Source organism: Acomys minous (assembly GCF_964271855.1).
Source record: "Acomys minous genome assembly, chromosome: 1".
Taxonomy (NCBI): Eukaryota; Metazoa; Chordata; class Mammalia; order Rodentia; family Muridae; genus Acomys; species Acomys minous.
The window spans coordinates 56,069,055-56,092,947 of NC_140483.1; the positions used below are offsets into that span (position 1 = coordinate 56,069,055).

A 23,893-nucleotide genomic window follows, 5' to 3' on the forward strand; every position below is an offset into this window, starting at 1 on the left:
GTGACCGGAACCTGGAGCTGCCTCTTCTCCCTGCTGAGCTGGGGCTTCAGTTCCCAAGTGGTAGGGCAAGCTCTCACTTGGGTGTCCCTGCCTCCTGCCCACCCCCCCCCCAAAAAAGCTCAAGGCACAAGCTTTGTTTTCTAACTCTATTCTTTTTGTTCCTGAGAAAGTTGTGGTTCCCTCCCCTCCCCTCTTTTTTTTTTTTTAAACTGTCGTTCTAGGGGGTTGGGAAAGGAAAACTTTCAAAGTAAAATAATAAAAAACATACCACTCTGCCATTTCAGGCACATAAATAGCTTCACCGTAGCCAGGCTACACACTCTCTTTGCCATAGCAACCTAAAACGAGTGTTTATAACAGCCTGTCAGCCAGCCTGGAAAACAGCAGCTGCTGCCCCCACCAGCACACTGAGGCCCTTGGCCTGGGAGCAATGGGCAAGCTGTCCGGGAGGTGTCATGGAGACAGTGGGCCTGGCCCTTAGGCAAGGGCCCTGGGCAGGGTGGGGGTGAAGTAGAGGGTAGAGAGAGTGTGTAGGGGGGTGCTCCCACCCACCCCTCCTTTCCTGTAGAGACAGAAAGCAGGAGTGACGGAGGTTCCGGCTCTACCTGAGCCCAAGTTCCTAAATAAACCCAGGCTCCTGCTGTAGCCTATAAAAAGAGGCAGTGCTCCTCGGAAAGCTCACGGGTCCCAGAAATGAAGAGAAGGGACACCATCATTCAAGGAGCACTGGCAGGGGGAGAGGACAAGATCTGAGAGGTGGCATGGCCTTGCCTTCGCCTGTCAGCCTGGTAGCTGGGTAATATTCTGACTGCCTCAGGCTTTCAAAGCCTTCGCTGCTGGTTCACATGGGTGGGTGGTAAGAAACAGAAAACCATCTCAAATGATGCCCTGACCGACAGCTTCGCTATCCAGCTGTTAGAAATATCCATTCCTAGGCTGGCAGTGGTTGTGGTGCACGCCTATAGTCCTAGCACTTGAGAGGCAGAGGCAGGCATATCGGTGAGTTCGAGGCCAGCCTGGGCTACAAAGCAGGTTCTAGGGTAGCCAGGGCTACACAGAAAAGCCCTGTCTGGAGAAAAGGCGGCAGCAGTGGAGGGGGGGGCAGGAGGATGGATGGATAGATATGGGCGATAGATAGACAAACAGACACAGACAGACAGATCAACCAACTGACAGACAGATATAGGGATGGATGGATACGTACGTACGTACATACGTACGTACATACATACATACATACATACATACATACATTCCCAGGCTGGCTTTAGACCTGATCTGGAAGCTGGTGGAGGGCCAGCTCCCAGGAGTCCTGGTGTTCCTCCTGTATCCAAAGCTGCTTTCCTTTCCTCGCTTCTGACTCCTCTACACATCCTCCTTTTCCTTTCCCTCGTCTTTTCTTTCCTTCTCTTTTTTTTAAAGTAGAGTCTTACCATGTAGCCAGACATTCATGGTAATCCTCCTGCTTCATCCTCTCAAGTACTGAGATGACAGGTGTGTGTCACCGCACCCAGTTTTGTTGTGTTGTTGCGTTGTTGTTGTTGTTGTTGTTGTTGTTGTTGTTGTTGTTGTTGTTCTTCTTCTTCTTCTTCTTCTTCTTCTTCTTCTTCTTGCTTTCTTTTCAGCAAACTCATCTCATTCCTTTGCCTGTGCCTTCCAGGAACTAGTTGGGATGAGAGACATCCAGGAAGGCCAGGGCATCGAGAGCTCTTTTCTCTGTATAGTGGGACTCATGGGGTTGAAAGAGGTAAATGGATGGCCTCTATGTGATCCCCAAATGAGTGTCTACATCTCTTGGCAACATTGTTTTACTGTCTTTCCTGTGGAGACCCTAGGCAGAGGGCAGCTGCCCAGGCACCCCTTTGTGGTAGATTATACAAGGTGTCACCTAAGAGCAAGCAGGTCCATACTCCCACAGCTGAGAGAAATGTCCTGCTCATGGGGAGAATCTGATGAAATTGATGTTTCCAAAAATAGTTCCCAGAGCCAATCCAGCTGCTAAAAAGCCCCTTTGTTCCCTTGGGGCCAAAGTGTGGAAAAACCAAAGCAGCCCCAAGAAGGGCAATCCGTGTCATCCAAGAGCATGTGTATACTGAATGCTTGAATGTCACTGCCCTTAAGCACTGACTGCGGCCCAGAAGCTTCCTGTTCTAGTTCCGAGGAGTGAGAAGCAAATACTCCAACTGACCATCTCCCCGGGCATTACTCATGATCAGGGGGCAAGGAGGCTGCCCTCTCCCCAGATGCTACACCTCCTAGATGGTACTGTCCCTCCCACCCAAAATCCACTCTCAACCTCCCTAACCAATGGAAAGATACGGTTACTTTTCTTCCCTCTGCATATCCTAACACACACACACACACACACACACACACACACACACACACACACACACACACACACACACACCGCCATCCAATCCCAGGGATGGAGATGACCTGGGTCAGTGTATTCCAGAAGATTTGGAACAGGGTACCTTCCCATGGCTCTGGGTCCCAGGACATTGCCTTTTCATGCTCTGATAATATCAGTGCTATTATAAGATGGAGCTGGGAGTAGAGTTGGCTGTGACATTGCCCTGGAAGGAAGGCTCATTCCTGCTCCCACCAATATGCCCATGCCACAGAGTACCTGCTGTCATCTACTGTGCATCCTAAAGTCTCTGGAACAGGCTGGGTCCAAGCAGGCCAGTCAGGAGCAGGCCATCAGCCACACATCAACTCGCAGTATCTCCACGGGCGACCTTCTTCCTGCCTTCCACAGACCCGGCAAGGTTTGCTGTCACCGTTACAGCATGCCCAGACAACACAGCCATTCCACAATGGAAAGGCCTTTCCTTATGTTGTATTTTCTTTGTCTGTTTTTGGACAGGTGGTGTTTTTTGATACACAGTCTCATTCTATAACCCATCCTGGCCTCAAACAGTGATCCTCCTGCCTCAGTCTCCCAAGTGCTAGGAATTACAGATGTAATCCACCATCCTTTTGATGGCATAGATGTGGCCACCTGCTGTAGCCAGGTTCTTATGCCGACTTTGAGTCAGTCTCACGGTGTAGCTCTTGATGGCCTAGACCTTGGAGATAAGTGGATTCATTTACGGATTCATGACTCACTTGTAACATCAGTCTGTGTCAGGCCCCTTTCTGCTCAAAGCTTTCCCCAGTCCCTGGTTCTCTTCTCTGCCCGTGGGCCACATTTTCAGGTGCTAAGGTATCTTTTTACACGCACTGTGTCCCTTAAAATGGATAGGTTGGCTTTGGATGCGTGTCTTCTAACTCTTGTAAATTTATGCAGCTGTTGAACTCTTTGTAAAGGCCCCTTCCACCGATCGTGGTGGTTTTATATCCCCAGGTATTGTGTGTTTGATCAATCACTGAGTGTTTGCCAGGGGACTTCCAACCGGCTGTCACAACAGAGAACATGGCAGGGAAGTCGCTGCGCGTGCCCTCTTCAGGTCCTGTGTGAGGCTTAGTTTACTGCCTCCGGGGTGTGCTTTATACTTAGTTTGACTTAGAAATACCTAGTGGCTTTGCAGAGGATGTTGGATTATGGACCTCTGAGGTCACACTTTGTCCAGGTAATTACCGTAATGCTCACACTGCATTCCTTTCTTTCTCTTGTATCTCAGGTTGGCCTTGAACCCCTCATCCTCCTTCCTCCGCCTCCTGAGTGCTGGCTGGGGTGGGACCAGAGGCACACACTGCCACATCTAACCAGGGAGCAGTCATCTCCCTCAGGACTGGCCCACTACAACCCAGGTCTACGAGCTAGCAGAGCACAGCATCGGGTTCCTGGGTCTGGCCACAGAGTGCCATCCTGTAGTCCGTGCCCCTCTCCTCTCTTGGCTTCCTGTCCTAAGTGTAGCTGCTGGGCAGTGATGACACCACCTACACGTCACTGGCACTCTGGTGAAGCCATGCGTTTTGTCTCCAGCCTCCTTCCCATGTGTGTCTGAGAGAGGGCATGTGCTCATGTCAGTCTGCCTGGGAGCTGAACAAAGGGCCAGCTCAGGACAGTTCAGATGTGGCCGCCTGCTGTAACCAGGTTCTTATTCCGGCTTTGAGTCAGTTTCGCTGTGTAGCTTTTGATTACCTAGAGCTTTGTGTAGCCTCAACCAGCCTTGAACGCTCCACCCTCCTGCCTCTGGCCCGAAAACTAGGAGAACTGTATGGCCAGGCTCTTGCCAACTTTCTTCCTTTACCTTTAAAAACAAACAAAACTTTAAGAGTTACCTTTATTTATTTGTATTGAGGAGTGTGTGTGTGTGTGTGTATGTGTGTGTGTGTGTACATGTGTGCCAAAGCATGTGCGTGGAGGTCAGAGGACAACTTGTAGAATTCCATCTTCTCTCTCTCTTTCCACAATGTGTGTCCCAGAGATCAAATTCAGGCCATCTGCCTTGGCAGCAAGTACCTTTGTCCCCTGAGCTCTCTCGTTGACCCACTTTTTCCTTGTGTAGACAGGGTCTCATGCAGGCCAGGCAGACTGGAAATTTAGTATGTATTCTGGATTTGAACTCCTGATCTCCTGCCTCTCCCACACACTAGGATCGCGCAAGTTCACCACCACTCTGCCTCTGGTTTATATGGTGCTGGGGATGGAACCCAGGGACATGGTAGGCAAACAACCACTCTACCAGTTGAGCTGCAAACCCCAGGCCTCTCCACAGGGAGCAGCTCTTTGGGAAGTGTTGGAATGCCAGCGGGTGCAGACCTGAGAAGGACCTCCCAGTGCAGGTCACTGGAGGTCAAAAGACCAAGAGATGCCGAGGCACAAGACGTAGAGCACAGATATATCCACAGTCCTGGGCTCTTCTCGGGTGGGGACTGCAGTTTCTTAGAGCTGTGCCAGCGTAGGGCCCAGTTCGTCCTCCTTTGGGGTGGTGTCAGGGTGGTGATACGAAGTGGGCGAGAGAGGAAAATTTGGGCAATGTCTTCCCATGATGAGCTTTGAGTCTACTAACTACCTAGACACATCAGAAGGTGTTTCTCACACCTATCTCAAAGCCTTTTTGAGTCATGAGCAAGGGAGCAAGGTTTCTGTGGGCCTTTGCCATGTAGGGAATAAATCTATAGCTTTGTTTCCGTTTTCCTGTAGCTTCGGTCTTGTGTTTGAGGTAGAGTGGATTTGGATTCAGACTAGGGCGCAAACCCTGGCTCTCCCAAGCCACATTTGTCTGCTGTAAAATAAGCAGACAAACTGGTGAGCTTTTGGCGACACGGTATGTATGACAGTGATTGTAGCTACTGGGAACACAGCACCCAGGGCTTCTTAGCCACTGTGCTACGTGCTATGTAATATTTGCATTCCTATTACATCTACTTAGTGTCATTCTCATTTTCACATGAAGTGTCAAGTATAGCACCTAACACATTGAATGTAGTTTGTTTGTTTGTTTTTTAAAGCACTTTCCTCCTGGCCCACCTCTCTTCACTCCTGCCTGGTTCCTGAATCTAAGAAAAGTGAAGCCTCGTTTGGGACGAGGGGCACTCACCAGAGTGGATGACGGGTGACGGGTGCTGCCGGGGGCCCTCAGTAGCGGCTTTCAGATTTCACTTGGGTGCATCCCATAGACAGGACCAGCCTTCTTACCCACCCGGAGCGCCCTCCTCCATCAGCCTCACACTGTGCTTGGTAGTGCTTCCTGGAGTGTCCCCGAGTACTAACAACTCTCCCTCAAGCAAAAGCGCAGAGAAAGGGACAGAGAAGAGTAAGACATGAGCGTCTGCTCTCCCGAGCGGCCCCGGTAGGATGACCCATGTCAGGCCTAAGTCCAGGCCCGCCTACCCCCTTTCTCCATTTCCAAGCATGCTTTGTTGCCTGTGCCTCGTCGGGTTTCAGAGGCACCTGTGGCGTGGGAGGATCAGGGGACAGATTGCTTCCATATCTTCAAGACGACCTTCCCTGACACCCACATAGACGGTTACTCCTTTCCCTGATGGTCTGCAAAATGAACCCCTTCTTCAGTACCCCAGGAGAGCCCTTGGGAGGGAGGAGTTCCTTGGACAGAACTGAAGGAAAGACTGTCAGGCTGTTGTCGAGCTTTGGTGACCTAGGTCATAGGGGTTTTGTCCTTATTTGGGGTACTCGCTAATGAGCCTCATTATACATCGCTTCTCAGGAGGTGTGGGGTGGGGAGGCGTGCATCCCAGGTGTGTCAGGAAGCAGGACTTGGTGATCACATGAAGTCATGTGATTCTTGCCCCAGGAAGAAAGGCTGAGACTTCAGCCTTCTAGCCTACCATATTTTTTGGACCATAAGATGCACCCAGCTTTTTTGAGCAATAAAACAAGAAAAAAATATTCTGAACCAAATTAGTACTAGTATAATAAAATGTTTATTAAAATATGACAAGAGCCGGGCGTGGTGGCGCACGCCTTTAATCCCAGCACTCGGGAGGCAGAGGCAGGCGGATCGCTGTGAGTTCGAGGCCAGCCTGGTCTACAAAGCGAGTCCAGGACAACCAAGGCTACACAGAGAAACCCTGTCTCGAAAAACCAAAAAAAAAAAAATAAAATAAAATATGACAAAATACAGTAATATCAAACAGTGTTAACTCAACAGGAGGAAAGACTTAGAGACTCAAGCACTTCTCTAGGTTCCTCGGCTGCCACACTGAAGACATTGGTAAGTAACCTCTTTGTTGATGTCCCATGGACATCATCGGACCATAAGGCGCACCCTAATCCCCCACACACACTTTTGGTGGGCGGGGAGTGCATCTTATGGTCCAAAAAATACGGTATTACCCCCTGGGATGGAATAAGCTGGAGACAGGATCACGAACATACGTAGCCCAGAATACTTTCCTCCGAGTGACTGGCTAATCCTGACCTGACTGAGGTAGCTAACACCTCCCTGACTGGAGTACTAAAGGCTCGCTCGCTGCCTAATAAGGGTAGGAGCAAGCTCAGCAGCCACCAAGAGCTCACATTCTAGAAACCTCACGAATCCCTCAGTGCAGCAGGACTGTGGTGGATCCCGCTGAAACCTAAGGTCTTTGTCCTACGCTGCTCCTGAGACTGTACCAGTGGCTGGACAGCTGACCATTGGGGTATACATCTCTGCCTCTCCTGGAGCCGTTCCCGAGCATTCTGCCTTCTAATCGCCCTGCAGCTTCCATGGATTGCCTGTGTGAGAAGCCTTTCTCTCTCTCTCTCAAACCCGGGGACAGGACAGACTCTGGACTTACACTGCCCTCTCTCATTCTCCTCCGAAGACCCCAGACCATAAATGCTAGTGACTATTGCTAGTGGCTACAGCCCAGCTCATGGTATTGTAAAGGAAGCTACCTTAGAATTTTCTTTTCCTGGAGGGGTGGGGTCTCCCTGGGGAAGAAAAATGGGCATGTTCATGGAGCAATTGTCCTTGCTTAAAGGACAAGAAAACAAAAGTTCACTCCAATCAAGTGAGATTTCCTCCCATCGCCTGAACACTCTACGCTGAATACCGAGCATCCTTCCGGCACTCTGAAATGCTCGCTCATTAAGTGCAGAATCCCCTCCCTTTATTACTCCCTCAGCATGGCATATGAGGTAGGGCTGACTCTTCTCCCAGTTAAAGGTCCTTAGCAGGAGGAGCGACTTGCTGAAGGCGAACGGGAAAGCAGCCGGTGTGTTTCCCAATGTGCTGCTGGCCAGTGCATTCAGTTATAAAGATGTCAGCCAAATGTCTGGTAGATACAAGTTCTCTTCTAGGCAATGAAGAGCAAAATGAATGAAAGAATCCCTAGCTTCATGGAGTAAACACTGCAGTGGGCAGGGACAGAAAAAGTAAAAGGCTTCTGTGGAGAGTAGCGGCTCACATCTGTAATCCCAGCACTTGGGGGAAAAGAATCTGGGGGATCACAAATATACAGCCAGTCTGGGATATTCAGTGAGCCCCAGGCAAGCCTGGGCTTCATAGCAAAACTGTATTAGATGAAAAAAAAAAAAAAAAAAAAAGCACAGGCTGGAGAGATGGCTCAGCAGTTGTGAGCACTGGCTGCTCTTCTAGAGGACTCGAGTCGCGTACTATCCTCAGCATGCACACGGCAGCTCACACCTGTCTGTAACTCAAATTCCAGAGGATCTGACAGCCTCTTCTAGCCTCCTTGGGACATACGTGCAGGCAAAACACACATATACATAAAATAATAAAATTTTAAATTAAGAAAAGTAAAATCAGCCTGTGGGGTGGCGCACACTTTTAATGTGAGCACTCAGGAGACAGAGGCAGGTGGATCTCTGTGAGTTCGAGGCCAGCCTGGTCTACAGAGTGCGTTCCAGGACAGTCTAGGCTACACGAAGAAATCCTGTATTTAAAAAAAAAAAAAAGGTGGGGAGTGAATGGAAAAGGAAAGTCTGACTTTCAGCTTCATGTTCATCATCAGTCTTGGACATCCCCTTCAAAGGCTAAGGGTCAAAATGGGTCTCTTGCAGTAGTAGTCCTTCTCACTCCTTTCAGGCTTGAAGGACGAAACTAGAAGAAAGTTCTGTGACAGTTGGTGAAGGGGGAGATGCATTCCAGTATACCCACTGGAGCCCTGAGTAGAACAGAACCTTACACAAACTCATACATTCAAGATGTTTTCCTAAATGAAAGTACAGGGCCTTGCTTTAGCTCAAACTTGTATCACTCCCACCTCAGCCCCCCGAGTGCTGGGATTATAGGTGTATGCCACTGTACCTAGTGCTAAAGGTTAATTTTAGAGATTAGCACAGAAGCTGCGGGGAGAGAGCCCAGTTGGTAAAGTGCTTACCATGCAGGCATGGAAACCTGAGTTCAGTCCCCATCGCCCACGTAAAAAGCCAGGGTAATCCCAGCTCTGGGTAGGCAAAGACAGGGGGATTCTGGAGGTCACTAGCTAGCCAGCGTAGTCTAATTGGGGAGCTCTAGGTCAGTGAGTGATCCTGATCCAAAGTTTACCTCTGTCCTCTGAGCACATGTGTGTGTACACACACACACACACACACACACACACACACACACACACACACACACACACACACATGCGCGCACAAGAAATTAACAAAATTGGGCAATTACAGCAGCATTAGTTATGTGAATGGATGCCCCCTTCTTGTCCATCTTCAATTCTTCTTTCCTCAGGATTTGACTAGGAAGGGGTTGCTAGTGTTGGGCCTGCTCCTGCTCCAGTCTGAATGAGGGAGTTAGAGCCACTGCCTCAGGCTCTTCTCAGACCTTTCCTTCAGGATTCCCTGGTTGCTTAGCTTCTTGTAAGTCAGGATATTAGGAAGGTGGATGGTGCACACTGGCTGAGGGAGAGGTGTGACATCCTCCATCGCAGAGGGACCTGCCTGAAACAGGATTGCTTGGAGTCAGCAGGGGTTTTGGCCAAATGGGATTTCTAGAAAAAATAATTGCTGAAGAGAACCAAGCCCTTCTCTAATGACTCTTGGGTTTTGTTCACCTTCTAGAAGCGGGAAAGAGATCTGTTTATTATCCAGCCAATTGGAGTGCCTTGTCAGCCCCTGGCAGCATAACCCAAGTGCAGGGTGGGTATTTAACCAGAATGGGGCCCTACATATTTGAGCCCCTCACACTGGAGTGGCTGAGCCGGCCCTAGCCTTGTCTGCAGCCTAGCACAGGGCTCATCCTGATGTCCATTTAGCTGTGCCCACATGCCTCAGCCAGTGTGTGCTCCAGGTAACATCTGTCCTGCTGAGGGAGAAATGCCTGCCTCTCTCTGATGTGTCACTAAGCTAGCATGAGTCTGGGGCCCCCTCACTCTGAGTTGGCGTTGGGGCCCGTGCACAGGCTGAACCGACAGCTCTCTTATCTCTCCTACATTGGAGAAACTTGAACACTCATAGGCTTGAGACTTACTATCTTTCTTCCTCAGAAGTCCACCTGCCCCTTATAGAAAAACTGAATCCACCCTGTATCATAAACAGCTAGAATGCTTTACTCTTTCCTTAACAGGAAAAGCCTCTGGGAGGTCTTAGCCCTAAGACTAAAACTACCATAGATTTCCAAATTTCCATACCACTGAAGGCTGAGTGTTCTAAAAAAAAAAAAAAAACAACTTTTCTCAACCTGTCTTCCTGGTTTGTAATGAAGTAGGAAGAAATGGGAAGAGAAGGCAAGAGACACTGATCAGTTTGAGGGAAACTCTACATCTTCCTCTGTTTTGGGAGCAAGGGAAGACTACGGCACATGAGAGTAGATGGTACGTGGACAAGCCATCTTGGATCTAGAGCCCCCTTGAATCTAGACTCCTGTTCTGATCCTTACAGGTAAGGCCAGACTAAAGTACCCAGTGATCAGTCAGCCCGTGGGCGGGGGAAACACTAGAGGTTTTGCCCTCTTATATGCACGTTTCTCAAGTTAATTTGTGTGCCTTGGCACGGAAGAGGTCAGACTTAAAGGTGATGTTTCTGAGATAAATTTCCTACGTCGTCAGTTGTTAGGCCCACCCGGGGCCTCCCATGAGTCTGGCCACTCAGCTTAGGCCTCAGCTGTCAGTTCCGTTCAGACACCAACTGTCATTTAAAGCCTTGTGCTGGAGAGTACCTTGCAGATCCTGGGTCCTCATGGCTGTTCTAATTGTTTCTTTTTATCTCTTTTTGCATCTCTATTCCAGAGACCTAGCTGTCATCGTTATCGAGGGAGCCCTCCTCTTTCTCCTGACGCTGCTCTACCATCGCAATTGCTGGTTGTTGCTACGGTTGCCTCCATGGTAACATACGTATCCTGTTTACACTTCTGTATGGACAAGTAGTCTAAGTTAGGAACCTACCTACTCTGGACAACTATTTCCATCACCACCCAGAGGACACCAATCTTCGTGACACCAAGTCCGTCTTCTACTAAGTTCCCCCAACCTCTTCCTCCTCGCACAAGTAGAGTTGATACAGAAAAAAGGATCTAGGCTTGGTGTTACTACCTGAAGTTTATTGCACAAGATATTGTCAATTTATCCCCTAACTGCGCCCCCAGAGAAGAAAGAAGTGGGAAGAAACGGGAAGAGACACTGATCAGTTGGAGGGAAACTCTACATCTTCTCTGGTTAAGAGTCTGGTAACCGCAGGCAAAATGACGAACCCATCAGGACATTTGCCGGCCAACGCAGTAGCTGAGAGCTATGAAGGGGAGTTTGGCTGCACGTTAATGGACCTGAGGAAGCTCATGGAGCTTCGAGCAGCTGATGCAGTGACCCAGATTAATACCCATTATGGAGGTGTACAGGATATCTGCGCTAGACTGAAAACCTCCCCTATAGAAGGTAAAGGCCATTTCAAGGGCTGGGGATTGGAGGATAGTGACTAGGATTGTGGAATATTATGTTCCAGTTTCTCGGGAAGGTACATTTCTGGAGACCCAATGGGTTGGTTTTCATCTGGTGGGAGGAGCTCAGTCCTCTAAAGCACTGAAGGAGGGGGCCATGGAGAGCTTTCTTTCCCCTGCCATGTTTAGGAACTATGACTCTCCAAAGCATTCCCGCCTCCTATTTACATATCAGCAATAGGATGGAGGGAAATTATCTGTGATGTAGACGCACTTACCAGGATATCCTCGGTTCAGTATATAATCAATTCCTCATTCTGTCAGCCTTTGATTAGAGAGGAACTTAAAATAGAATTCTACCTCACGGTGATCATAAAGTTCAGCGGCTGAGAAAAAGCTATAGGAAGTAGTATTCCAGCCATCTGAGCACCTTATTTACACGGTTCGAAATGGGATGGCATAATTGTGTCTTTAGATCAATTGCTGTTTTCTGTCTTTTGGTTACTGATTTTTATTTTTTTTAAATAAACTGATAAACTTTTTTCCTCACCACGTAGGGACCACCACCACTAAGCTGTAGCCTCCATCCTCTTTTTTGCTTTTTTATTTAAGATAGATTCTCACTACATTGCCCAGGTTGGACTTGAACTCACTCTGTAGTATAGGCAGGCTTTCAGCTCCTGATTTCAGTCTCCCAAATAAGTGGGATTACAGGCCTGGAAGATATCTCATAATCTTTGAGTTCAGATATTTGAAATAATGTTTATATCTAGCCCCTAGATATAAATAGTATAGTGCGCATGGGCACATGTGTGTTTGTGTGTGCATGGGAAAGCTCGTAATAGGTGTTGAATAAATTAAACAGAGCCCATGTGACCAGAGATTTTGCTGGAATATGAGTGCCCATGAGTTTCCAAAAATCATAATCTCTAATGTGGTTAAGGAATGTGTGACTACAGCCGATGTCTCTCTTCCCGTGCTCCCCGTCACCGCAGAGGCCTGGCTAAGATGGCAGTGCTTAGTTGCTGAACTTCAGGCAGCTCCCTGGGCCTTCTGCCTTGTGTCTGATACTACCCATTGGACACTGTCTATTTCCTTCCAGCTAAGGTTTTTTTTATTTTCATTTTTATTTTTATTTATTTATCGAAGCAAGGTCTCAGCTTGGAGCCCAGGATGGTCTCAAACTCAAACCAGTTCTCCTGTTCCAGTCTCTCAGGGGCTGGAGTTCACAGGCGTTCACTGCCATGCCCACCATTACTTCCTGTGTTTATTTCTCTGAGACAGTATCACTCTGCCGCCAAGGCTATCCTGGGACTTGTGATCCTGGTTCAGCTTTTCTAAGTTACCAGGATTGTAGGCATGTACCACCGAGCCTGTCCCCTAAGTGACCTTCTCTGCGACTCTTACAGAGTGTGGACTGTAAGGAAAGTCTGTACCTTGTGCTTTCCTGAGACCATGCAGGTCTTTATTTTACAGACCTATATCAGAACTGAAGCTGGATCTCTTTCTTTCTTTCTTTCTTTCTTTTATTGTTCAGGTTAGATGTTTCTTTCACAAAGGGATCCAATAAGCTAGAACCTCAGGGCTTCTCAGAGCAGGATCCAGACTTTCCTCCCATTTCTCTAACCCTTTCATATAGCTATGGCAATGTACTTTCTATAAGAAGCCAGCCTGTTGCCGGAAGACCACTCTCAGATGCCTCTCAGCCTCATACGGTGTCATCACCTCTGGGAGGCTCCTGATGATTAGTAGTGGGAATAAAGATATGAGAGTGAGTTCAGGTGGTAGTTAGAGACCAACATGAAATAAGTTTAGATTGGAGTTGGGGAGCCTGTGCTTAAAGTCCCCCTTACTCAGGAGCAGCAAGGACGGTCTCATAGCCTGGGCTTTTGAAGCTCGCCTGGCTTCTGAGGAGTCGGGGGAGTAGTGCTGGTGGTGAGGAAAACAACCCTATTCTTTTCTTTTCACTTGGATTGACAGCATGCTTAAGTGTAGATAGAAAATTTAAAATTAGAGCTAATAAGGAGCCTTAAGGGAGCTTGGGATATTTGACACTAACATGATTTTGTTATCCTCCATCTAATTCTAGAGGCATACAGGACTTAGTTTTAAATTATTTTTTTCTTACCTTTTACTGATTAGGTTTGCTGTTTGATTAGCACTTAATTTTAATATTCTCTGTCTAGGCTAAAAGGTTTTAATGACCTGCCTGAGGTCTTTGAACCAGGTAGAAAACAATAGAGCAGTTTCTGTTTTCTGGCTCACGGCCTATTAATTTTCTGTTGCATCTTGTAAACAGAAGTACAGAGGACTTAAAATTGGTTTTTGTTCAAAAAAAAAAAGTAAAATCGGTTTTTGCATTTTAAAAGGTGTGTGTGTGTGCGCGTGCGCATGCGCGCGCGCAGGCACATGTGTGATGATGTGAGTGTGATTATGTGCATCATGTATGCCTGTGCCTGAAGATACCAGAAATCGTTGTCGTGGATCCCCCGGAACTAGAGTTCATGCAGTTGTGAGTTGGCATGTCAGTTCTGGGAACTGAACCCAGATCCTCTGCAAGAGCTGTAAGTGCTTTTAACTGCTGAGCTATCTTTCCAGCCCTAGTTTTGCATTTTAATGTCTGATAAAATGTGAGATTAGGCCCAATGTGCATGCTAATCCTGTTCCTGCGTCGCATTAATGTGTTGAAATAGCTCCTCAGTCTAGAGTGGGTTAGAATAAGGAAGACATTGCGCATGGGGTCCCGGGTGACCTCAGCATTCCACTGTGACTGACCACAAGGTTAAGAGAGTGACCAGAAAAGAGGAGGGACATTTAGAGAAAAAGAAGAAGTGGTGAAGATGTGGAAGAAGCCCCAGACTCCAGTCTAAATCTATCTATCTATTTATTTATTTATTTATTTGATGTTGCGTGTGTCGGTGTCTTGTTTGCATATTATGTATATGTACCATGTGCAAGCCAGTTGCATGTTGAATTCAAATACAGCATCAGATCCCCTGGAGCCGGAGTTACAGATGGTTGGGAGCCACCATGCGGGTGCTGGGGACCAAACCCAGGTCCTTTGGAAGAGCAGCCAGTGCCAGCCATCACTCCATCTGCAAGTTATCAGTCTTTACATCTTTGTAGAAACAAAACCTAAGACGCAGGGATGCGAGTTAACAGGACATTTAGTCAATGTGGGCTTGTCAGGAGAGGAACTCCACAGTTCACAACAGTGTAACCGTTTCATTTTCTTTCTTCTTTCCCAATTCCAATTCCCTTCTTTAAAAATATGTATATAATATCATATTATTAATTATATATAATAATGGCCTTCATTACAACATTTCTATACATATATATAATGATATATATAATGCATTTTCACCACATTGACCATCACCTTTTCTTGTCACCGTCTCCCCCCATCACTTGAATTTCCTAACTCATGTCCCTTCTCCTTTGACGTGGTCATTGCTTCTTCCTCCTCCTCCTCCTCTTCTATTGACCCATTGAATTTCACTAGGGTTGTTACATGACCATGGGTGACAGGCTGTTTACAGGAGCACTTAAATACTCTGTACCAGTGTGTACACCCCTGGGGAAAAGAGTCTCCCCCTCCCCGTGAGAAACCACTAACTGCCTGTAGACCGTCAAGAAGGGCCGGGCCTCAGGAGCCCTCTTCCAGTCCAGTTTTTCTCATCCTCTTCCTCCTTACTCATTGTGTAAGCCAGCCTAGCTTTAAATTTTCAACCCTCATTCCTCCACGCCCCCTTTTATTTTTCTCATCTTCTCTCTCTCTCTGCCCCATTGCTAGAAATCTCTCCAAGGCCCACAGAGCAGAGCAGTTCAGCCCTTATCCCCCGAGCTTCCCCTCCACCCCATGTCAGGGCCTCCCAAGGAGGGAACGCAGGGTGAGTCTAGTCTGGCAGGAGGAGCCCCCTTGCCTTGAGGACAGCAAAAGGAGACGCGATCACGGTCTCAGTGCTTCTTGGTGTGGAGGGAGGATCCTGGGTGAGAGACTCTGGACTAGATGGAAGCCTGTATTTCTTCCACATCGGAGCCTTCCATGTGCCCCCTTTGTCATCCTACCCTAGCTAGGAGAAACATTGCTTTCTGGGGAGCAGGTAGGCTGACAAATGGGAGTAAGATCTGGACACAAAGAAGAAATGTCAGAAAAGGCAGCTTTAAATAAACTGTAATTCACTGACAGGGCTTCTTTCAAATGGCTAAGGACAATTTTTGAATTTGACCATAGATAAATGTTGCTCGGATTTTCTGTTTCGTATTCCACCACTAGCCTTCCACATCACTCTCCCCCTCCCCACCCCACAGAATCGGGTATGACAGCACAGCATGAGGTCCTCAGATATGCCTCCAACAACGTGCAACAGCCAGTACCTACCCTGTAGATGACCTCACATTGCTGACCAGGACAGCAGGCTCTGTCCCTCCTACCACAGAGCTTACAGGCCAATAGAAGTTACACACGAATGAAAGAAAGATAAGCCTAAGGTACTGCCGTTGTGCTGTGTGGGGGAAGAGCAGTGTTGAGGGAGCACACAGACAGGAGCTAAGATGAAGGGCTGATGGAGAAGAAAGGGGCTTGGGAGCTTGAGCTAGACCCCGCCCCCTGTGTTACCCAAGTCTCACCCAGATACTCCAGCATGGCCACACTGTGTGGTGGTTGCAGCCGTTCCAGAGTGCTCCTGGTGTGCAACGTAAGCATCTTTGCCTTCCCTAACTACCGAGGAACTGTTGGGTTTAGGGAAATGAGATTCTTTTGGGAGAATAGGACGAGGCAGAAGAATCTGAAGACAGACCAAATTATGATTTGGAGTTCATTAATTTCAAGATTGACAGCACCTGTCACCTTCAGATCTCTGGGGTTTTACTGTGTTCTTGTCCCCGTGTACTGCCTAGAAGTGGCCATCTTCCCACTATCTGTAACATGCTGGCTTTTGGCTTTCCCTCCACAGGGCAGACTAAAATAAATCAAAATTCCCCCTCTACTACTGTCCCCAGAAAGGTGCTGGAGATTAAACTGGGGGTGGGGGTGGGGGGTCTGCCAAATGCTGGAAGTGCTCAGCACTAAGCTGTAACCTCAGACCTGAAATGTCTAGGAGCATTATCAACCTGGGGAAAAAAAACTAATTTGATACACACTCAGTAAATGTTCACTTGTGACGCATCTGAATTACTGTTAGTCCTTCTAACACTAAAATTATGTAATAACATGTGCAGGCATAAAAATGGATAAGGTAATATAGAAAGTTCAAATACTTTCTCCCTGCTCTCCAACAGATAGAAGCATGACACACACACACACACACACACACACACACACACACACACACACACACACACACACACAGAGCGTTCTAGGGAATGTTAGTGTTGGAAAAAATGAAGTGCTAGGTGAGTGAATGTGGGATCGATGTGAGAAGCACCTGGCTACCTCGGTTGTCTTTCCTCTCTAACGTTCATAGTCCATTCCAGAATGTCAGTTTGGCAGAGCTCATGAATCTGAAAGGTGCAGCCTCTCATCATGGCCTCTGCCTCTAGCTTTCCCCCTTGGACTCTTGCCCCACCTCTCCTAGGGCCGCGGAGTTCCTTCCTAGCAACTTCTCTGGGTCTGGCTTCAGAGTCTAGTGTTCTCTGGTCCACTGGGCTGTCCAGCCTCCGGTAAGTCAGCTAGTGCTCGTTTCAAGGTGTGAGTCTCAGACGGGAGGAAAAGGGAGGGAAAGGGCACACGCATACAGCCTGATTCGAGCCTCTGGAAAGGGAGGACTGGCCGCCCTAGGTGTGAGCAGTGTGGGCTGGGCCAGGGACTTCATTAGAGAAATTCTTCATGTTTTCTGGAGGAGTGAAAAGGATTCTTGTAACATTTGGAGGAAAAGGATGGGAAGAGTAGGGAAAAGAGGATGATGAAAATGCCTTCCCTCCCCAACAGGGAAGGGCTCTGGCACCCTGGAATTCCCCTGCCTTGTTTAAGCTTCATGCCTTGAGCTGAATTAGGCCAGGAGAGCTGTCCCCACCCAAGCCCACGCTGCCAACTCTCAGCTAGCCAGCCCCTCCTTGCCCAGAGTGGAGCATCTGAGTTGCTGGCACAGTGTCCCAGGCAGGGGTTAGAGCTGGCATCAGAGAGCATAAGGAGGGCTTCTGGAACTGAGAGCCTTCCCTGCTTTTCCCCCCTCCCTGCCCCCACTCATGCCCCCCGACCTGCATGCCTCGTGTGGAACCTTTATGCTGGGCACCTCGGCAGCTCAGCAGCAACTCGCCCAAGCAATCCATGTGTTCTTGAGTTTGGTTTGCCTTTCTTTTCTTTTTTTTTTTTTTAATAATGGCCTCTACCTTTGTTCCCTCTACCTCTGAATTCCACTCTGCCTCTAATTTGAGGTGACTGGGGGTTTTGTTTGTTTGTTGGCCTTGTAATCACAGTGATGCTCTTGCCTCAACCTCTCAGATTCTGGAATGATAGGTGCGTGCTCATTCCTGGCTCCTACTTTGATTTTTTTTTCTTTTCTTTCTTTATGATTATTATTTTTTTAGTTTAGTTCATGTATATAAGTGTTTTACCAACATGTATGTGCCATGTACCATGTTCCTGCCTGGTGCCAGAGAAGGTCAGAAGAGGCCATCAGGCCCCTGGAAAAGGAGTTAGAGACGGCTGTGAGCCACCTATACATGCTGGGAACTAAACACAGGTCCCTGACAAGAGCAACATGTGCTCTTAACCACTGAGCCATCTCTCCAGCCCCTTCTATTTCTCCTTTTGAGACAGGGTCTCATGTAGGCTAGGCTGGCCTCAAACTGGCTGTGTAGCTAAGGGTGACTTTGAACTTGAGATCCTCCTCCTACACCTCCTAAATGCTGGGATTACGGTATTGTACTGCTTTGTCTTCTTTTCTATGGTGCTGAGGATCAAGTCCAGAGTTTTGTACATGTTAGGCAGGTGCCCTACCAACTGGGCTATGTCCCCAGCCCCTCCTACTTTTACTTCTAACCCTCTATGCTGCATCAAACCTTCAGCAAAGGGGAAAGAAAATCAGTGTTTCCTCATTGGCTGAGGGAGACAGTGGCGTCTACCCTTAGAAGTAGGGCTTTCACTCTTTTTATTTAGCTCAAAGGTGTGAGCACTGGGGATATGACACTGCTTAGAAGGAAGTGCATGCATGCAGTGCAGGAAGGTGGCAGAGCAAAGGCATTAGGAGGGCGGAGGCTCTGGGGAGCTTTCTCTTCCCTGTGTTAGAGCTGCCATGGAGTAGGGGGGAGTGGTAAAGACGGGCCTTGGGGACACTGTCACTCCGGAGGAAACACTGTTGTCCAGCCCAGTGTCCTCTTATTCTGACCTTGAGTCTGTCCCTCCATCTCAAGGCTGAGAGTCCAGGACAGCACGTCTCCTGCTTGTGTCTGCGTTGAATGGGAGGCGTGAAAACAGGAAAGGGGTTCTATACTGCTTGAAAGCACAGCATTTAGCCAGGAGCAGGAGCTGGCTCCAACCCATAGACCTGATCTGAAGCTACTCCTCTCCTTAGAAGCCCAGCCAGTGCTTTAAGTAGGACTTGAAGATGCATTTTGTGTGTGTGTGTGTGTGTGTGTGTGTGTGTGTGTGTGTGTGTGTGTGTGTGTGTTTTGTTTTTCGAGACAGGGTTTCTCTGTGTAGCCCTAGCTGTCCTGGACTCACTTTATAGACCAAGCTGGCCTCAAACTCACAGCAGTCTGCCTGGGTGAGGACTGAGAAAGGAACCAGGTCATCTGTAAGCCAGACAAGCTCTCTACCCCCGAGCTCCATACCCAGATATTGAAATGTACCCCAGTGTCTATATGCTCATGCACCAAAGAATGACTTGACTGCCTTCAGTCCACCTCAGGAAACTTCTCCCTTGCCCTCTGTGTGGGAGAGGCGTTCTATCCCACCTCCTTTGGCAAAGTATCATAATTGAGGCAGCTGGGAAGTCCCTCATGATGTCTGACCTAGACCCACCCTTTCTGGGGCTGAGCCTGCTCTGATAAGAGGTGTCTCTGCCCACACCATCCTTTCCTGCTGGAGCCACTCTCCTGTGGGCCGGGCTCACAGGCTTACAGCAGACACCTATGCTCACTGCTGCTGATTCTGGGCCCAGCCTGGGGAAGGTGCCCTGCAACTCCCAGCATGGGTGGGGGCAGTGACTTCACAGATTCACCTTCTCTTTGTCTCTCCCAGCTCATGTGCTCAGTCTGGTTCTAAGGGCTAGAAGCATTCTTGGTTTGGGTGGGGCCGTCTGGGGCTGTCTCTCTCATGTTCTCAGGGACAAATTTCCCTCCTGAATTTCTCAGGGATCCCCTTTTCCTGTGTTTTCCGCATAGCCTTCTTGCCACGCCCCCCTTCCCTCTCCAGGAGGCTGTGTCAGTATTTGAGAAGCCACTGTGGAGATCGGGGGCCAAGACATTTTTTTTTCTGGGCTGGACAAGTATTTGTGTGAAATTAAAGCTGCTGAGATCAGGCCTGGGAGGCTTCTCTGGGGCGGAAAGAATGGAGTGGAAAGCCCAAAATTGGGAATTGGCAGGACTCCCAGCCCCACATGGCTTTCCTGTGCAACAGCACATGTCAGAGAGGATTCCCAAGATACTCAGGCTAGCGTCCAGGGCCCGCCCTGCCCTCCTGCGGAGCTCTCTGGGAACCTGGACAGCCACTGGACTTCTTAAGGAAGCTATTGTACAGTCTGTGTGTGACTGTAGGTGGGGCAGATAGATGAGTAGAAAATAGCTAATGGGGGCGGGGCAGGCAAAAGTGACTCAGTGTGTCAGGGCGCCTGCTGCCAAGTCTGATCAGCTGAGTTTGATCCCCAGACATTTGTAGGGGAAGGAGAAAATGAAGTTCTACATGTGCCGTGTGTGTGTGTGTGTGTGTGTGTGTGTGTGTGTGTGTGTGTGTGTGTGTGTGTATGGGTAAGGGCAAGAGGGAACAAGTGTGTTCCTTTGAGGGAACATCCACGTGAGGACAAGTCCTACCTTTTATCTAGAATGGATTTTGTTTCATTTGCTTAAGTCCAGAAAAGGCCATAGGAGCCTTTGAGTGAACACAGACTTCATAGACTGGACTCTGATGGTCCTGAAACCACCATCCCTGAGGACAGGAAAAAGGCAGGAACCAACCTCTCAAGTCATAGCCCTTGCTTACTCAGAGGTACAGAAGTGACAGTGTGTGGCCCAATCCTCTGGCATAAGAAACAAGGTGGCCATCTGCCCAGAAGGCCCACAAAATCAGGGCAAGCTGTTCACACTAGAATGTAGCCTCCCAGGACCCTTTGGGTATAGGTTGGCATCCAGCTGTCTTCTGTGGGTGATCCAGACCCCGCCCCTGCTAACACAGGGAGCGCGTCACCTCTTCAAATCGTAGCTGTCTTGCACATCAAATGGGGTTCATAGTAACTGCCTCCAGTGGCCGTTAATGTTTGAATGAGAAGCAGAGTGTGCCTGCCACTAAACAATCACTTAAACATTATCAGCTGTGTTCACTCAATGCATTCAATAGGCTTGAGTGTGTGCATTGTGGCAGGTGCTGCTATAGGCCTCAAGAACAAAGACAAACACCCTGCTCTCGAGGCGGGGGTGGGGGTGGGAGGGTATGGGGGCAGAGGGGAGTCAAGCAATAGGTGACTAGGACCTCAGTGTTATGAATGAGAAGACTGTAGGGGGGGGGGGCAGTGGTAAAATGTGTTGGGGAGTGGGGAGCGCCACAGCTGAGGATAGCCTTAGCCTCGCTGGATGAGGAGAGACCTGAAGGACGGGAATGACAGCCCAGGAAGAGGCTCTCAGAAGACTGGGAAATGGGATGAGAGAAACGCTGGAGGTCTAAGTGGCCTTAGAGGCCATCAAAGGTCTTGATGCCCAATTTTACTCCAAGTGCGTGCCACATAGGGTTTTGAGTGGATGAGTGGCATGTACTGCCTTATATCTTTAAAAGAGAACTTTGTGGAGCAGACTGAGAACCGGAGAACAGGGGCAAAAGATGAGAGAAGAGGTGGGAGCCCCTGCACGCTGAAATGGGTTGCTCAAGCAGGCTCTCTTGGGGAGGGCGTTAGTAGGGTATCCCTTAAAGTAATCTTTGGCAGCTTTTTAAGATGGGGTTCTATAGCACAGGCTGACCTGGAAAACTCTATGTGGTCCAGGCCGACCTTGAACTTTCAGCCATCCTCCTGCTTTAGCCTCTTAAGTGCTGGGGAATACAGGCCTGGTTCACCACACCCGGCTCTGATCTTTACCTCCTGACATTCCACGGTGCTCTCCTGGCCCTTTCCGTGAAGGAGGGAAGAGCTTTTCCTCCCAGCGCATTGTGAATGTCTGCAAAACATAATGTCCAGACTTCTGTCTTCCACGAGCCAGTCTGTCTGTCCAGAGCTGAATTCTCAAGCTGGCACAGCCCTGCCCATTCTGATCCCCTAGGGCAAAGAACCAGCAAGCTCTGCCCCTGCCCCTGCCGCTGCCTGGCTGGGCATCCAGATGCCCTGCCCAAAACACTCCTTTCTCAGGCCTTTCCCTGCCTTTCTGACTGGGAACCTGACTTCCCAGGGCAGGGCAGGTGGGGGAGGCTGGGGACTGGGACCAGAAAGAAGTTCTACTTGGCTTCTAGTGCTCTGAACCCAGCCTTGCTCCCCTGTGGAGGCTGACTGGCCGCTCAGCTGCAGTGAGGGACTAACGCTGGGTTACAGTCTCAGACACCATGTTCCCAAACAGTCCCCTGCCCCTTGCCTCCTAACGAGGAAAAAAACGGACCAACATACCCTCTAGTCCCCTACTGCACAGTATGATACCATACCATGCCACCCTGCCCAACTTTTCCAGCGGCCTGCTTCTGACTCCTCCCCCTCAGGGCCGCAGGGCTCTCCATGCCAGCTGCTACCAATTTTGTGAGCATGGGAAATGGAACCCACCCCCCACCCTGCAGGCAGTGTTCCCTGTGTACTCGTTTGCCCATTTTCAAGACCGTTCTCCGTCTTGAGGTCTCCCTAAGGCTTAGTCCCCTTCTGTCCTCCTGTCACACTGCTCTGTGCTGCCCAGTGTGGGGGCAGGGGGGAGTGTTTGCCCTCACACTGCGCCTGTTTCTTCCCCCATGGTTAGAAGTCCTCCAGGGCGACCGAGTGGGACACCCTGACATCCTGACCTCCCTTCTGCCCTTGCTTCTTCCGAGCACACACGTTTCCTTGCTTTGTGTGAAGCTCAGTGGGGGATCCCCTGCCCCCAGTTTGAGCTTCCTCAGCTGTTGACCTGTTTTCAAGACAAAGATTGCCCCACCCTACCTGGGAAGGGACCTATCAAACAGGCAGCCAACAGCATCCAGTGCCAAAGCCAAGCCAAAGCCAAAGTCAAAGCCAAAAACAAAACAAAACACAAAAAAACAAAACAAAACTAATTTGCTGCAGCATGTAAACAACATCATGAATGCCACCAGTGTTAACTGCTATGTAAGGTTTCTCCCTGTCCCTAACCCCAGTAGGGTCCATAATTCTTGGGGAGCTACTGTATAATTCTGCCTCCCCACCCCCACCTTGGGAATGTGGATGTGGGGTGCGGGGGGTTGTGTTGGGGTGGGGGATGTTACATGTTCTGTTTAGTGGGGGAAATGCTGGCTGTCAAGAACTGCGTAGCCCCCGGAGGAGACCTTGTGGCCTTACTTGGTTTTTATTCGACCTGAGCTGTAACGCTTCGTCTGGTTCTTATGAAGTCCTTAGCACTTAGTAAAACAGCTTATGGGAGGTTGTGTGAGAGACAGAAAAGCAGGGATGCTTCACCTTGTCCTGAGGGTTCTACCTCAGTGATCTACAGCTCCTAGAACTTGGAATGACAACACACGGGTAGCCCCCTGCCTCCACCTTGCATGACCGAGAACGGGTAGCTAGTTCTTTCTGGCCCAGGTGTGTGAATGAGCACGTTTAGGTCATTGCCAGAATCTGTGCAGTCCTGTGCATCCCAAGAACTTCTGGTGTTCTGTTCTTAGAGCTAGGGCCTGGGTGTGCAGCACAGCCCCTGGTCACTAGAAGCAAAAGGCCCTCATCCTGACTTCGTACCATTTGTTCATTTTTAAACTTGTAAAGGTTCCATGGTCCTGGAGCCCTGAGCAAACTGGGACTGTTGGCCACATGCCCACTGCACCCCCACCCCAGGCCTCTTACTTGGACAAGGGGGTCTTGATTTTTAATTGTTCTTTTTTGTTGTTGTTGTTGCTCACATCTTTTATTAGCCCATACACAGCCTTCTGGTCTTTAAGTCAGACAATACCTGGCACATTAATGTCTGTCAAAGGACCTAGCCGTAAGGTACCCCTCCGAAGGGCCCTGCTGATGAAGGTGACTCGTTTTGCCATTTTCATCCATTTTATAATGTTTCAAATCTGCCAATTTAACCTTCTTCTGCTTTTTGAGGGTAGTTTTAAGCGTTCCTCCCTTTCTAAGCACCACAAAGCCTCAACACAAGACCAGATGTGGGCCTCTGTGCAGTGCTGGAGTTCTTTTGAGCAAAGATCCTCCTTTGCTGATGAGGAATTCCTTCCTTATGCTAGATTCTGGCTTTTACATCTTCTGTGGTATCTGAGGGTTCAACCATGATAGTCTTGCTGGCCAGACACTTAGAAAAACCTGTATCATGATGGTAGGACCCACATCGGGCAGGTCAGACGAGCCTGCAGCTGCAGCTCCAGGAGA

General features: G+C 49.0%; 1 protein-coding gene across 4 annotated transcripts in view; it reads left to right on the forward strand.

The window, feature by feature from the left end:
- Positions 1 to 23,893, forward strand: part of ATP2B4 (ATPase plasma membrane Ca2+ transporting 4) — a 99,463-nt gene that overhangs the window by 36,567 nt on the left and 39,003 nt on the right. For all 4 annotated transcript variants that reach the window (XM_084785359.1, XM_084785358.1, XM_084785357.1 and 1 more), the window contains exon 2: positions 10,588 to 11,229. In XM_084785359.1, coding sequence (XP_084641485.1) covers positions 11,040 to 11,229 — 190 coding nt within the window. In that variant the 5' untranslated portion in view covers positions 10,588 to 11,039. The remainder of the gene's footprint in view (positions 1 to 10,587; positions 11,230 to 23,893) is intronic.